This window comes from Stegostoma tigrinum, chromosome 8, assembly GCF_030684315.1.
Source record: "Stegostoma tigrinum isolate sSteTig4 chromosome 8, sSteTig4.hap1, whole genome shotgun sequence".
Taxonomy (NCBI): Eukaryota; Metazoa; Chordata; class Chondrichthyes; order Orectolobiformes; family Stegostomatidae; genus Stegostoma; species Stegostoma tigrinum.
In genome coordinates this window covers 89,179,790-89,196,955 of record NC_081361.1, presented here as the reverse complement: position 1 = coordinate 89,196,955, position 17,166 = coordinate 89,179,790, and the positions used below count along the sequence as shown (strand labels likewise).

At 42.2% G+C, this 17,166-nt stretch overlaps 1 protein-coding gene across 1 annotated transcript in view; it reads left to right on the top strand.

Annotated features, from left to right (window-relative positions):
- Positions 1 to 17,166, top strand: part of LOC125456255 (volume-regulated anion channel subunit LRRC8B-like) — a 78,942-nt gene that overhangs the window by 53,945 nt on the left and 7,831 nt on the right. The window contains exon 2 of the mRNA XM_048539222.2: positions 10,963 to 13,071. Within this exon, the coding sequence (XP_048395179.1) occupies positions 10,972 to 13,071 (2,100 nt within the window). The 5' untranslated portion in view covers positions 10,963 to 10,971. The remainder of the gene's footprint in view (positions 1 to 10,962; positions 13,072 to 17,166) is intronic.

Here is a 17,166-nt window from a genome sequence, read left to right as displayed (position 1 = left end):
ACAATTTCTGCCACAGAAATGGCTGCCGAGAGTCTTCAACAGAATTCATTCCTGCTGCAAAGACGAGTATGGGCCTCCTGAGGATGGCCCAAAATTAGATTTCAGGCCTTGTCCCAATAATGAGGCAGAGCTGCTGGCGTCAGATGAGTAACAGAGGGGAATGGCCAGCTCACTACTTTGCAACAACAAATTTTAGATCACACACCTCCTGCACCAGGAGTAACTCTGCCTTGATACCAAGGAATCAGCAGTAAGATTAGGGAGGCAATGGCCTAGTAGTATTATAGCTGGACTGTTAATCCAGAGAACCAAGTAATGATCTGGAGACCTGGTTCAATTCCCACAGATGGTGAAATTTGAATTCAATAAATATCTGGAATTAAGAGTCTAATGATAACCATGAATCCATTGTTGATTGTCGGAAAAACCCATCTGATTCACTAATGTCCTCCAGGGAAGGAAACTGCCATCCTTACCTGGTCTGGCCAATATGTGACTCCAGACCCGCAGTTACAACAGCAACATTTTAAAAAAAATTAGGATAGGTACGTGGATGAGAAGGGTTTAGCGGAATATTGACTAAATGCAGGCAATGGGAAATAGCTGAGTCGGCGCCATGGTCAGCATGGACCAGTGGGAGCAGAAGGGCATGTTTTTATGCCGTATTATTCTATGACTCTGTGACTCTAAATGTAGTTGACTCTTAACTGCCCTCTAAGCAGTTAGGAATGGGCAATAAATACTGGCCTAGCCAACAACATCCTCATCCTGTGAATGAGCAAAGAGCAAGAACGTGTATTTACACAGTTCCACTAACGCACAAAAATATCCCACACGCATTTGCAGCGACTACAGCATTGATTGTTGAGTCAGCAGGCGTCCATTCTGGTTTAACGGGAAAATTATAGAATTTTTCCCAATATTGCTAAACTTATTTTTAGATAGCAGCCGTTGGTGTTGAGGCTACCGAAACCAATCTAGTCACGTTCATCATTTCCTGTGAATGGACCGGCTTGTATTTTATTGGTACCTGTGGAACCACTATTAGATGCTTCTCAGGTGCTTATCTACTACCACTCCCCCAAAATTGGACTCCTTAGTGCTTTTTCTTTGGAACAAGAGCTGTTCTCTATCACAGCGTATTTCATACATTTCCCCAAAATTCTCAACAATTCAAGCCATCGCCCAACACAACTGCCGTCCCTTCACACCCACTTCCCCACATGTACCAGAAATCCTTCAGATCTACTGGCCCTTTGCTGTTGTCTAGGTGTATAAACAGTGCACCCTCTATGATTCCAACCGTAGTAGAGGTGACAGGAGGATGGGAGATACCATAGGGAAGAGGCCAGCCATCTTGTTCCTCACTTATCGGAAAACTGTAGACATGGGAGAGGAGGGAAGAGTTTTCTGTGACTAAACTATCTTTCTCAGGAATTCTAAGAGGAAGTGCAAGCCTCTTTCATGAAGGGGGTGGGGAAGGGGGAACCAAGTGCTTATCAGTCAAAGAAACAGAATGCATTTGCAGTTTAAATCTAAGCTGATGTCAGTGGATCCTGTCGCTATGTTTAGTTTCATTTCAGTGGCCAGTGGATACTTATAATAGTGATGTCACAATGAAACTGACATCATGGTGAATTAATTGATTGCTGAAGCCGCAGAACTCTAACATTATCTAAAACTAACCCTGAAGACATTGGAGCGGGGAGAACAGAGAAAGTTCATTTGAAAGCATGATGGCCAATGTTTCAACTCCCCAGGCCAAATACACATTGTAGAGTTTTGAAGGAAGTTCCAAGCTTGCTGTTTTGACCCTAATCTCCATGGCCACAATGCAGAGAAGCTTTCAGATTCAAGCCCATGCTGAAAAATGTCACCATGAGCCCCATGAATAGTGCCCACAACACCATGGTTGGCGATGGAACTGTTCCATAGAAAGGAAATCGCCTTGATTTTGCAACTCTTCATATTCTAAACTGCTCCTCAGGTAAGGCTGCTTGATAGTACATCAGCTATGTGCTTTATTAACGCAGTGTGGAGCTGGAGGAACACAGCAGGTCAGGCAGCATTGGCGGAGCAGAAAAGCTGATGTTTCAGGTCGGGATCCTTCTTCAGAAATCCTGACTCAAAATGTCAACTTTCCTGCTCCTCTAATGCTGCCTGGGCCTGCTGTGTTCCTCCAGTTCTACACTCTGTTATCTCAGACTCCAGCATTGGCAGTTCTTACTATCTGTGATGTGCTTTATTGAGACTTTTTTTGACAGGAAGGCTGATGATAAAGCCCAAGTTATGTTCACCTCAGTTTTATCAATCCTGGCAAGCCACAACATGTTAGGAAGAGGGGTGGGTGTCGTCATGTTCTCACATCAATGCCACATTAGTCTATTAGTTCCTCCTTTGGGCGGCACGGTGACTCAGTGGTTAGCACTGCAGCCTCACCGCGCGAGGGACCTGGGTTCAATTCCAGCCTCGGGCAACTGTCTGTGTGGAGTTTGCACATTCTCCCCGTGTCTGTGTGGGTTTCCTCTGGGTGCTCCAGTTTCCTCCCACAGCCCAAAGATATGCAGTCTTAGTCGATTGGCCATGCTAAATTGCCTGTAGTGTTCAGGGGCGTGTGGGTTATAGGGGAATGGGTCTTGGTGGGATGCTCCAAGAGGTGGTGTGGACTTGTTGGGCTGAAGGGCCTGTTTCCACACTGTAGGAAATCTAATCTAATCAATACTTTGTCCTGCAAAATTAGAGAAATGATACACTGGCAGTGGATATGATGTGAACTAATTGGATAGTGGGCTGGTGTTGACTTCCACCAATTAAAGTGTTCAACTTGTATTATTTCCATGACATAGCCTGTAAATCAGACATCTTTAGGTACATGGATTTGGTGGAGTAGTTCTAATGTCACTCGCCCTCAGCTAATGTTCTGGAAGGAATCGGTTCAAATACTACTGTAACAAAGGTGGAAATTTGATGCAAATAAAGATCTGGGATTTCATAAAAATCATTCCTAATTTGTTTTTATTATTCACTCGTGAGACATAGGTGTCACTGGCTGGGCCAGGATTTCTTAGCCGTTCCCATTTGCCCTTGAGGAGGTAGGGATGAGCTGCCTTCTTGAACCACTACGGTCCATGGTAACTGTGGAAGCACTGTTGTGAAACCCCATCTGATTCACGAGTGCCCTTTCTTTAGGGAAAGAAATCAGCCACCCTAACCCGGCCTGGCCTACATGTGACCCCAGACCCACAACAGTTTGGTTGACTTAATTGCCCTTAATTAGGGAACTGTGAGGCCAGTTACAGCCACATTCTCAATGGAGTCAAGTTCGATAAAGGGGAAGCACAACGAGACCTAGGTGTTCTTGTACATTAGTCAATGAAAACAAGCATGCAGGTACAGCAGGTAGTGAAGAAAGCTAATAGCATGCTGGCCTTCATCACAAGAGGAATTGAGTATTGGAGCAAAGAGGTCCTTCTGCAGCTGTACAGGGCCCTGGTGAGACCGCACCTGGAGTATTGTGTGCAGTTTTGGTCTCCCAATTTGAGGAAGGACATTCTTGCTATTGAGGGAGTGCGTAGGTTCACAAGGTCAATTCCCAGAATGGCAGGACTATCATATGTTGAAAGATTGGAGCGACTAGTCTTGGATGCAATTGAGCTCAGAAGGATGAGAGGGGATCTGATTGAGACGTATAAGATCATTAAGGGATTGGACACTGTGGAGGCAGGAAGCATTTTTCCGCTGATGGGTGAGTCCAGGACCAGAGGACACAGTTTAAAAATAAGGGGTAGGCCATTTAGAACAGCGTTGAGGAAAAACTTCTTCACCCAGAGAGTGGTGGATATATGGAATGCTCTGCCCTAGAAGGCAGTGGAGGCCAACTCTCTGGATACTTTCAAGAAAGAGATGGATAGAGCTCTTAAAGATAGTGGAATCAAGGGTTATGGGGATAAGACAGGAACAGGATACGATTGTGGATGATCAGCCATGATCATAATGAATGGTGGTGCTGGCTCGAAGAGCCGAATGGCCTACTCCAGCACCTATTGTCTGTTGTCCATTGTCTATTGTTCTACAAATGAATTAAAACAAAACATAGATCTTACTCCCCCTGGGGTTCGTGAGGTGAAATCATGGGGTTATGAGGCAGCAGTGGGTTGCTGTGGACCTCGGGATGATTTCTGATTGCAGCAATAAACAAAAACTATTTTTATTTGTGGGTATTGTCTTATTTGATAGTTCTCTGAAGTTTGACTGCTGTTGCAAAACAATTGCCACCATAGGTCAAAGGAGCTGTTTATTTCTGGAGATACATTGCTTTTTCATCAAAACCTCTCACACTTTACTCTGTGACCTCTGTTCAAGAGCTAAATGTCTGGTGCCCACCCCTTCGGGCTCAACAACTCCCCTCAGTTTTCACTCAGGGAGTCACAAAAGTCAGGGGAATAAAGTAGGATCATACTGGGAGAAAATTTGGGACACCTTTGCTCTAAATAAACCGATTGATAGCATGCCACCCCAACTCTGCTAGTGGTAATCTTGTCTCTGGCTCTGCAGAGTATTCGTTCAAGCCATACCCTCAGAATTCTGATCAGTGATAATGGGGACTGCAGATGCTGGAGAATCCAAGATAACAAAGCGTGAAGCTGGATGAACACAGCAGGCCAAGCAGCATCTCAGGGGCACCTCGGAATTCTGACTGTTAATCTAACATAACAAGGTGTAGAGCTGGATGAACACAGCTGGCCAAGACGTCAACCAAAACGTCGGGTCTGAAACGCCAGCTTTCCTGCTCCTCTGATGCTGCTTGGCCTGCTGTGTTTATCCAGCTCTACACCTTGTTAATCTCAGACTCCAGCGTTGGCAGTTCCTACTATTTTTGTTAATCTAACATGCTGCCTGTGTGCAGCGCTGAAGGATACTGTATTATAACAGGTACACTTAACAGCTCAGACATATAAATAAGAAAGAAACCATGTCAGTACAAGAGTGGTGAGCGTGTGGAATGCTGCCGGCAGTGATAGAGGAGTCAGATACTTTAAAGACTTTTAAGCGACTCTTAGATAGGCACATGGAGGAGAGTAAAATGTAGGGTATGCAGGATAGATTGATTTTAGTAGGATAATAGGACGACAAAACATCATGGGCCGAAGGGTCTGTACTGTGCTGTGTTGTTCTATGTTCGATGCTAAGAGGAACAATTACTGGTTGCTATACCTCCTTTGACCACCACTTTAGAAAGATCAATGTTTTTCATTTCGTTGCTTCTTGATGGATCGAATTGATAAGAGGTGTTCGAAAGTTTATTCTTCTAAAAGCTATTCTTTCTCAGGAAGCAGGCATGTCTGACCCGGCCAGTATTTCTTGCTCACACTTTGAGCTGGTGGTCGTGAGCTGCTTTCTCAAACTGCTTCAGTCCACTTGGTGCAGGTGGACACACAATGCCTTCAGGGAGGGCATTCCAGAATTTAGATCCGGCCACAGCAAAGGAGCAGTGATGCATTTCCAAGCCATGACAGTGTTTGGCCTTGAGGGAAGCTTACAGTTGGTATTATTTCCTGAGTCTGATTCCCTTTGTCTTTCTTGATGAATGTGGTACCTGGTTTGGATGGGATTGTCTAAGGAGGCTGTCACGTTGCTGGAGGGCATCTTGTAGATAGTACACATTGTATGCATTGATGCTGGAGGGCATAAATATTTAACTTGATGAATAAGGTGCCAATAAGCAGGCTGCTTCATCTCAGATGGTACTGATCTTCTTGATTGTTGTTGGAGTTACACTCATCAGGGCATGTAGGCAGTATTCCATTGCACTCCTGACTTCTGTGTTGTAGGTGTTGCATGGGCTTTGGGAAGCCAGGAAATTAGTTTCTTGCAGCAGGATTACTAAATTCTGACCTGCTGTTGTTGTCACCGTATTTATATGGCTGTCCAGTTCAGTTTCGGGTCAATGGTAACCTAAAAATATTGACAGTGTGGGTTTCGGAGATGCCATTGAATGTCAAGGAGCATTGGTTAGTTGTTGGAGATGGCCATTGTCTGGCGCTTGTGTGGCATAAATGTTACTTGCCAACGACTAAGCCAAGCCTGGATGCTGTCTAGGTGTTGAACATTGTGTAATCATCAGTGAACATCCTCATTTCTCACCTCCGTAGGAAGGACAGTCATTGATGAAGCAGCTGAAGATTTTTGGACACATTTCTGAGGAGGTCCTGCAGGGGTGCCCTAGGATTGTAATGTTTGGCCTCCAAACATTACAGCAATCCTCATTTGTGTTAATTGTGCAAGCATGCATATATGCAAAATAAGTAGGCCATTCAATAATATCAAAGTTGATCTGTTTGTGTTTCCATTCCATACTGTCATCTACTTCCAATAACCTTTGATGTCCTTGCCTAATATGAATCTATATGTGTCTTACAAAGAATAGTCAATGACCCCCCACCTCCTTTTTCTTCTGAGGCTAACACTGGGAGGATTCTCCCTGATGCCCGTAGACTTCAATTTTGCTAGAACTCTTTGATGCCACACTGACTCAAATATTACCTTAATGTCAAGGAGATTCACTCTCAATTCCCCTCCAGAGTTCTGCTATTTCTTCTTGTGGTTGGACTGAAGCTGCTATGAGGTCACAGCAGTGGCCCTGATGGAACACAGATTGAGGGTTAATGAGCAGGCCAATGCTGAGTAAGTGCTGCTTTTTGCGTGATTAATGACCATTTCCATCACTTTACAGAAAATCGAAAGTAGACAGATGGGGCAGTAATTGACCTACCTAGATTAGTCTCGCATTTAGTGGGGAGGATAGACCTGGGTAGTTTACATCAAAAACAGAAATTGAGCATTTTCAGATCTAGCGACCCTTCTTCACTTCCAAAACATTAACCCTGCTTTTTCTTCACAGATGCTGCCAGGCCGACTGAGATTCCACAACAATTTCTGTTTTTGTTTCTGATTTCCAGCACTTGCAGTGCTTTGGTTTCTCTTGTAGGTAATTTAGAAGATTATTGGGTGGTTGCCAGTGTTGCTGCTGTACTGGAACAGTTCAGCTTGGGGAAACAGCTAATTTTGGAGCCAACATCTTCAGTATTAATGGTAGAATATTGCCAGGCACATCATGTGGATATCACATGGAATGAATTGAATTGGCTGAGATTGCCATCTGTGATGCTATGGATCTTGTGGAGTGTCTCCTCCAGTGAGCTGCTTAAGTGTCCACCGTCATTCACAATTGGATGTGTCAGGACTGCAGATTTAGATTTGATTCAAATACAGAACATGCAGAAGTAACTCAGCAGGTTTAGCAGCATCACTGGAGAAAGAGAAACACCAAAGACCAAGACAAACTCAAGGAACATCAACTTTATTAATGTTCCGAGTCCAATATCACTGAAATATTAACACTGTTTCTCTCTCCTAATGCTGCATTTCTCCAGCATTTTCTGTATGTGCTTCAGATTTGCAGCATCCATAGAATTTTACTTTTATTGAGCCTGACATGTTGGTTGGAGGTTTCTATCTCCTAACTCATTCTGTTCATTAAAATCTACCTCGTTGGTGTAGCATCAGATCGTCCTAATCTGCGCATGCAGCTCAGAGCCAAATTTTGCCTGATAATTGTTTTATTATGTTACAGGCACTATATAAATTCAGGTAACAAGGTGTAGAGCTGGATGAACACAGCAGGCCAAGCAGCATCAGAGGAGCAGGAAGGCTGGCATTTCAGGCCCAGACCCTCCTTCAGAAAAATTTCAGTCTAGGCCCAAAATGTCAGCTTTCCTGCTCCTCTGATGCTGCTTGGCCTGCTGTGTTCATCCAGCTCTACACCTTGTTATCTCAGATTCACCAGCATCTGCAGCTCCTACTATCTCTGAATCTGAAGTCACATGTAGGCCAGACCAGTGAAAAATGGCAGTTTTCCTTCTGTGAAGGGCATTGATAGGCCAGTTTGGTTTTCTGGACAATTGGCTGTAGGTGTTTTACTCATTCATTGGATGAAGGCATTACTGGCTAGGCCAACATTTATTGCCTATATCTAATTGCTCAGAGGGCAGTTAAAAATCAACAAAAGTGCTGCGGGTCTGGGTCTGAAGTCACATGTGGGCTAGACTGGGTAAGTGTGGCAGATTTCCTTCTCTAAAGGTCATTAGTGAATCAGATGGGGCTTTCCAACAATCAGTAATGGCTTCATGGTCATCAGTAGATTCTTAATTCCATTTTTTTTTGTTTATTATATTCAAAATCCATCATCTGACATGACAGGATTTGAACCTGGGTCGCCAGAACATTATTCGAGTTTTTGGATTAATAGTCTAAGGATAATACCACTAGGCCATTATGTCTCCATTTAGAGTCATAGAATCCCTACAGTGCCAGAAGAAACCATTTGGCCCGCTGAGTCTGTACCAGCCATCAGAAGAGCATCCCACCCAGACCCAGCATCCCACCATATCCCCATAACCCACTCATTCTCCCCAATCTACCTAACCAGCACATCTTTGGTCCGTGGGAGGAAATCAGAGCAACTGGAAGGAACTCATGCAGATGCAGGGAGAATGTGGAAACTCCACACAGTCACTCATCTGAGGATGAAATCAAATCTGGGTGCCTGGTGAGACAATTTCCCTTTCCTTTCTGTTTAACTGCTCTGCAACACTTCACCTCCTCTTCCTCTTATTGTGCATCCTGTTTAAACTAGGTGGAGTGGGCTGGAGTCATGGGGCGGGGCAGGGGGAAGTGATGGATGGTTTGGTCACAATTCCACCCCATGTGGCTCCTGTAAACTCACTTTTTTTCTCTTCTGAGAGTGTTAAGTGTTAAAATCATGATGGTTGGCGCAAATTATAGAGCAGGTTATGGAAAACAACTCCCCGTTTGCTGCACACCACCACCCTATCCCAATCCTATTCACAGCCAAAGGTTCCTGTAGCTAATGCCATTTTGGCATTGCATTAGCAATTATTTAGAATTTTATTTCTACCTGCATACTCCATGATCTGACTTTCAACAGAGTTTGACAGCTTTAGCCACAATCTAACCATTGCTTTTTGGGGTCAATTTTACTGTAGTTTTGCATCCCAGGTAACTTGCCATGATTCAGTAATTTCTGAAAGTTTGCTCCTCCTGATTCCCTCCTTGACCTTATTAAGGCTCCTCCAAAATCCACATAAAAATTATGGGGTTTTGCCTCCTACCTGCTTCCTGTCTCTCCATAACCACCTCAATCTCTTCATCAATTTTAATCGTGTCAAATTAGTTAGCTAATTTTAATGCTCACATTCAACTAATATCATTCCCAACCTTCCCTTAACTCTAACTCTTATTCTAACCCTAAACTCATTTCCAATCTAACCTTACTTTGAAGTTTGACCATTAGGGCTTATCAAAACCTTTATCCTAATGCTAACTGAAACTCTAAACTTAAGTTCAACCTAACCATTCTGATTATAACTTTTATACAATACTAACCCTGTTCCAACTCAACCATTATCAAAGTTTTGAGATTAATCTTTGAATATGTTAGCAGGGTTTGGAAAACTTGAGAAAAATGAAAATGTTTTCCCCGAAGTATTATTTAAATATAAAAGTTAGGTATTTTGTTTGATAAATGCACAGCATAAAGGTGTTTGTTCTTGTGAGTTTTGTTTAAAGTATGCAATCTGGGAATTTGAAAAAAGTTCAACATTATGCTCGATATTGCTTGAAATAACCACAAATATAATAAAATGTTTAAGTGTTGATTAAATGTTTAAAATTATAGTTAACATCATTCAAATGAAACCCTTTTTTTTATTTCACCAAGTGACCATAGTGAAGTTTAAATCGATTAATTACTATATAGACTCATGTAAAAGTTGAAGTTTTAGACTTTTTTTTAAAGGTTAAATTTATGGGGCCGACTACTACATGGATACTATTTTTGAGGGGCTGAATTTCATGCTACAGTCCAAAATACTGCATCATTAGCAGAGGCTCAGTTGATCTCTAAACTAATAAAGAAAAAAAACGCAATGAATTACGATCATTACCAAGCAAAGGCAATAGAAACAAAAAATGAATAAGTGAGATTTTACTTATGCATACAAAAAGTGAAATAGAGATATAATATAGCTTTAATTTACAATTATATTGTATATCTTAAATTAAAGATATCACGTACAAAAGTTTATTAAAATCCTTGAAAATCACGCTGTTCAACAAGTAAATGCATTTTGGCCTATCTCACGTGGGAAATGATGGGGCAATAAACTTTGTATGACACTAATTATCTAATTATCGTACTTGTTTGATAATGGACTTAAGAAATCCGTAGCCTAATGTTCGTGTGAATTGTACAACAAAACACATAATAGCATGAAAAAAAAATAATTTCCTCATCACAATATTTATGCACCAGATAATACCTTGACTCACAAATGTTGATCTGTTATCTGTGAAGAACTACGGTTGACTTATACATGAGATATGTGGAAAATTCCAGATTTTTTAGCCAAAAATAGGGAGCCAACTTTTAAATGAGATTGACTTTCACTCGAGTATATACAGTCGTTTTAAAGAAAAATTAACTTGAAACTGCCAAATATCCTTGTGTAAAGGTAGGCTTCCCTTCAAACAAAAGCACGAAATGTTTTGACCCTGTATAATTCCTGTTTAAAGCAGGTAATTTCCCCTCCTTTTGCAAAGAGGCTTATCCAGAATCTTCTAAATGTGCTTCATTGGGAAATGCATTTTTTTTGGACAAACATCTTTTGGATTTAGCATTGCAGCCCAGGAATGATGAAAAGGCTCCCAAAAAGAACGATCTAATCTGAAAGTCAATCAAACCATAGCATCTTAACTATTGCATTCGTAATAAGAAGTCAACGTTTGACCACTGGTTTAAGTGGCTGCAAAATGTAAACTCAAGGTAATGAACCAATCTCTATTTCCAACAGCTTTTGTTTTTTTCCTGCTTTTGCTTCACAGGCTAAAGGGATGTTTACAGTGACCGAGTTCAAATGGTTGACAGATCCTCAGACAGCCTACCGCATTTTAAAGCCATGGTGGGATGTTTTCAGTCATTATATCTGCATGGTGATGCTCTTGATTTCTCTGCTAGGGGGAACGCTCCAAATTGCTCAGAATAAAATGCTATGTCTTCCCTGCAAGGTAATTGTCAACAACAATTGCAAGGCCCCCTGGGAGAGTAATACCAGCACTCCAGCAAATAAAACTCCTGTTATGAATGGGATAAAAAATCTTCTTGACAGGCAACAGTACTCATATATCGATGCTGTGTGTTACGAGAAGGAGCTTCATTGGTTTTCCAAGTTCTTCCCCTACCTGGTGCTCTGGCAGACTCTGCTCCTTTTGATTTGCAGCAACTTCTGGTTCAAGTACCCCAGCACCAGCTCCAGGCTCGAACACTTCATCACCATCCTCCACAAGTGCTTCGACTCCCCGTGGACGACCCGTGCTCTGTCTGAGGCAGTTGAGATCAGCGGAGAGAAGCACCCTTATCGCAAAAGCAAAGAAGTACCCAAAGTATCTTTCTCTACCACGACTTTTGAATCGAAATTGTTGGTGAGCAGAGTGGAGCCCAACTTAGCTGATGCCAATGAGAAGACTATCCTGGATCGAAAGGAAGGGGAGCAGGCAAAAGCCATCTTTGAAAAGGTGAAGAAGTTCAAAGCACATGTTGAAGAAAAGGACATTATCTACAAGCTGTACATGAGACAGATTATTATCAAAGTCATTATATTCATTTTTATCATTTCATATATTCCCTATTATATTATTGAGATGAACTTTGATATCACTTGCAAGGTTGACATACAGATGTTCACGGGATATCAACAATATCGTTGTGTCCATTCCTTGGCAACAATATTTAAACTCTTAGCATCCTTTTATGCAGTACTGGTTGTGTTACATGGATCTCTTAGTGTCTATAGTCTATATTGGATGCTTAGACGCTCACTGAAGAAATATTCTTTTGAAACTGTTCGTGAGGAAAGTAGCTACAGGGACATTCCGGATATTAGGAATGATTTTGCCTTCATTCTTCACCTTTCAGACCAGTATGATCCATTGTATTCAAAGCGATTCTCAGTCTTCCTTTCAGAGGTCAGTGAAAACAAGTTGAAACAGATTAACCTTAACCTGGAGTGGACAGTAGAGAGGCTAAAGCATAAACTACAGAAGAACTCTCAGGACAAAACAGAGCTGTACCTGTTCATGTTAAGTGGACTCCCAGATGCTGTATTTGAGCTGAAAGAACTTGAAACTCTTAAACTAGATCTTCTAACTGAAGCCAAATTCCAAACAGCCATGTCTCAGCTTACCAACCTTAAAGAGTTACACCTTTACCATACACCAACCACTGTGGACCCACAAGCACTGAATTGTTTGTCTGAAAATCTGCATACATTGCACATCAAGTTTACTGACATGGATAAAGCCCCACGCTGGATATTTAATCTAAAGAACCTGACAGAACTTCATTTAACTGGTAACTTAAAAATGGAAAAGAATCATTTTGTGTCTTTAAGTGGGCTGGAGAATCTAAAGAATCTAAAAGCACTCTACTTGAAAAATAGCCTTCCTCACATTCCAGCAATAGTAACCGGCTCAGGACTCCTCTTAAACAAACTGTCCATTGACAACGAAGGTACCAAACTTACGGTGTTCAATACCTTGAAGAATATGGTAAACCTCACAAACCTTGAACTCCTTAACTGTGACCTAGAGCGCATTCCACATTCTATTTTTAGCTTGTACAATTTACGTGAAATTGATCTGAAAGGCAACAGACTTAAGACAATTGAAGAAATTATTAGTTTCCAGCACCTGAAATGGCTTTCTTGCCTCAAGCTATGGCACAATGCTATTGCATACATACCTGTTCAAATTGGGACACTGGTAAATCTGGAACAGCTGTACCTCAACAATAACAGAATTGAAAACATACCACCTCAACTTTTTTTATGCCACAAATTACGGCTTTTGGACTTCAGCAATAATCACCTGACTGCTATTGGTGACGAAATCAGTGAACTGAAGCATTTACAACATCTTAATGTCTCCAGTAACAATGTAAGTGAATTTGTCCAGTTATTGCTAAAAGAACTGTATCATACAATTATGTAATTTCATATGTTTGAAACATCTCCACCCTCTACTCGAAGTTTGATTAATTGAATCCTCCTTATCACTTCTAACTCTCGAATCTGCTACTTATGGGTAGTTAGGATTAGATTTACACTTGAACTCTTGCCCAGGATCCTACATTCAAGGCCCACTCTCGAGATTTGTGCACAGAATCTCAGCTCCTGCAGTACCAAGGGACTGCTACATAGTTAGAAGTGCTGTTCTTCAGGGGTAGTGTTAAAAGATTGTAAGATGTAGGAGCCAAAGTAGGTCATTCAGCCCATCAAGTCTGCTTTACCATTCAATGAGGTCATGGCTGATTTGATAATCCTCAAATTTTCTTTCCTGCCTTCTTCCTATAATCTTTATTTCCTTACACAGAGCCATAGAGTCAAGCAACATGGAAAAAAAAAGCCTTTGGACCAACTCATTCATGCCAATCAGGTTTCCCAAACTAAACTAATTTCTTTTGTCTATGTTGTTCCATATCCTTCTCAACCATTCCTATCCATGTAACTGTCTAAATGTCTTTTAAATGTTCTAATTGCGCCTGCCTCCACCACTTCCTCTGGCAGCTCATTCCATACATGCAACACCCTCTATATGAAAAATTTGCCTCTCGGGTCCCTTGTAAATCATGCGCCTCTTACCTTAAAATATACCCTCTAGTTTTGAACTCCCCTACCCCAGAGAAAAGATCTTTGCTATTTACCTTATCTATGCCCCTCATAATTTTATAAACCTCTATAAGGCCACCCCTCAAACTCTTAGGGTCCAGTGGAAAATGTCCAAGCCTGATGGCAAATGGGACTAGGTTAATTTACGATATCTGATAAGCATGTATGAATTGGGCCGAAGGATATGTTTCCATGCTGTGCATCTCTATGACTCTATCCAGCAGCTCCTTCAACTTAAACCCTCCTGTCCCAGTAACAATCTTGCAAATCTTTTCTCTATCTTTTCAAATTTAATAACATCCTTCCTATAGCAGGGTGACCAAAACTGTACGCAGTACAACAAAAGTGGCCTCACCAATGTCCTGTACATCTGCTACATGACATCCCAACTCCTATACTCAATTCTCTGACCAATGAAGGCAAGCATACCAAGCTCTTCTTCACCATCCTGCCTACCTGCATGCCACTTTCAAGGAACCATGCACCTGTGCCCCTAGCTCTCTCTGCTCAACAACATTCCCCATGACACTACTATTAATGATATAAATCCTGCCCTGGTTTGCATTACCAAAATGAAATATTTTATATTTCTCTATATTAAACTCATCCGCCATTCCTTAGTCCATTGACCCAGCTGATCAAGATTCCATTGTACTCCTTGATAATCTTCTTCACTGTACACTATACCACCAATTTTGTTGTCATCCACAAACTTAATTTTGTATGAGATTGGCTAGCTCTCTCTGGATCCCGAGTGGTCTAAATTTACTCACCAGTCTACCATGCAGAACATTGTCAAAGGCCTTGCTAAAGTCCATGTAGCCAATGTCTACCCCTCTACCCTCATCTATCTTCCTTGTGACATCCCCAGAAGACTCAGGTTTGTGAGACACGACTTCCCTCACACAAAACCATGCTGACTATTCCTAACCAGTCTTTGCCTCGCTAAATGCATGTAAAGTCGGTCCCTCAGAAACCCCTCGAAACAGCTTACCCACTATTGGCATCAGATTTGAAATTCTGACCTCATTTGTGTCATCACTAAGACAACATATACCCTTCTCTGTGCATCACTTAATTTCATCTCCGTCTCATCACATTTGCAGCTGAAACTCTCATTCAAAGAATCCTTACAGTGCATTTGGAGGCCATTCAGCCCATTGAATCTGCACTGACCCTCTGAACAGCATCCCACCCAGTTCCTGCAACCCTGTATTTACTTTAGCCAATCCACCCAACCTGCACATCTTCACTGTGGAAGGAAACCAGAGCACCCAGAAGAAGCCCTAACAAACATTGGGAGAACATTCAAACTCCACACAGTCACCAAAGGCCGGAATTGAATCTTGACGTTTTGCATTGCAAGGCAATAGTGCTAACCACTGAGCCACCCATGCCTTTGTTAACTTTAGATTCATATATTCTCATGCTTCCTTGGCTGGTCTCCCACATTTTACCCTCAGGACCATTGAAGTAATTCAAAGATCTACTGAGCATGATTCAGCTGGCACCAAGTCCCATTCACCCATCACCTTGATCACCTAAACTACACTGTCTCAAGCAACATTTTGATCTTAAAATTTTTATCTTGGTTTTCCAAATCCTACCATAACCTCACTGTTCCCTATCTCTGGTATCACTTCCAGCTCTTCTTCTCCAATTCTGCTTGTTCTAGCATTTCTGATTTCAATTACTACATCACTATAGGTGTTGCCTTCAGCTGCCTAGGTCCCAGTATCTGGAATTCACCCCTAAACCTTTCCTCCTCCGTGCCTTGCTTTCTTTTACATTCATAGAGCCACACAGGATGGAAACAGACCCTTTGGCTCAACCAGCCCATGCCAAAAATAATCCCAAACTAAACTAGCCCCACCTGCCTGCTTTTCCCTCCAAACTCTTCCTATTCATGTATTTACCCAAGTATTTTTTAAACGTTGTCATTGTGCCCACATCCACTACTTCCTCAGGAAGATCGAACCACCCCCTATCTAAAAAAATTACTCCTCATGTCCGTTTAAAGCCTGTCTCCTCTCATCTTGACCAAGCATTAAGTTACCTGACCTAATGTGCCCTGTCGTGGCTCAGTGTTATTTCTTACTCATTAAATGGTAGAACCACAGAGTGATTACAGAACAGTAGAAGGCCATTCAACCGATCATGTCAGTCCTGACTGTTTGGAGGAGCAATTTACTGAGCGACATTCCCCACCTTCTCAGCTTTGCCCTGTACTTTCTTCCTTTCCAGGTATTAATGCAACTGCTTCTTGAATCCTTCCATTGGGTCGGCCTCCACTACAATCTCAGACAATGCATTCCATATCCAAACTACTTGCCATGTGAAAAAGGATTTTCCTCATCTCGCTATTGCTTCTTTTACCAATTACCTTGGATCTGCGCCTTCTGATTCTTGATCTTTCCGCCAGCAGGGACATGTTCCTCCTTATCTGCCCAAACTTCTTATGACATTGAATGCCTCTATTCAATCTCGTCTCAACTCTCCCTTCTCTGTAGAAAACAGTCTTCCCCTTTACAATCTGTCCTTGTGACTAATGTTCTTTATCCCTGAAACATTTCTTGTGATTAGTTTCTGCACCCTCATGAACCTCTTCATTTCCATTCTTGCTAAAGGAAAGATGTTGTTAAATTTGAAAGGGTGCAGAAAGGAGTTACAAGGATGTTGCTGGGATTGGAGGGTTTGAGCTATAAGGGGAGGCTGAATAGGCTGGAGCTATTTTCCCTGGAGATTTGGAGGATGAGGAAGTTTATCAAATCATGAGGGACATGGATAGGGTGAATAGCTACGGTCTTTTCTCCCAGGTTGGGGGAGCCCAAAACTAGAGGGCACAGCTTTAAGGTGAGTGGGGAAAGATTTAAAAGGGACCTAAAAGGCAACTTCTTCACACAGAGGGTGGTGCGTGTAGGGGCTGAGCTGCCAGAGGAAGTCGTGGGAGTTGGTACAATTACAACATTTTAAAGGTATCTGGATGGGTACTTGAATAGGAAGGGTTGAGAAGAATATGGGTGAAATGCCGGCAAAAGGGATTAGACTTATTTAGGATAATGAAATGTGAGGCTGGATGAACACAGCAGGCCCAGCAGCATTTCAGGAGCACAAAAGCTGACGTTTCGGGCCTAGACCCTTTATCAGAGAGGGGGATGGGGTGAGGGTTCTGGAATAAATAGGGAGAGAGGGGGAGGTGGACCCAAGATGGAGAGAAAAGAAGATAGGTGGAGAGGAGAGTATAGGTGGGGAGGTAGGGAGGGGATAGGTCAGTCCAGGGAAGACGGACAGGTCAAGGAGGTGGGATGAGGTTGGTAGGTAGGAGATGGAGGTGCAGCTTGGGGTGGGAGGAAGGAATGGGTGA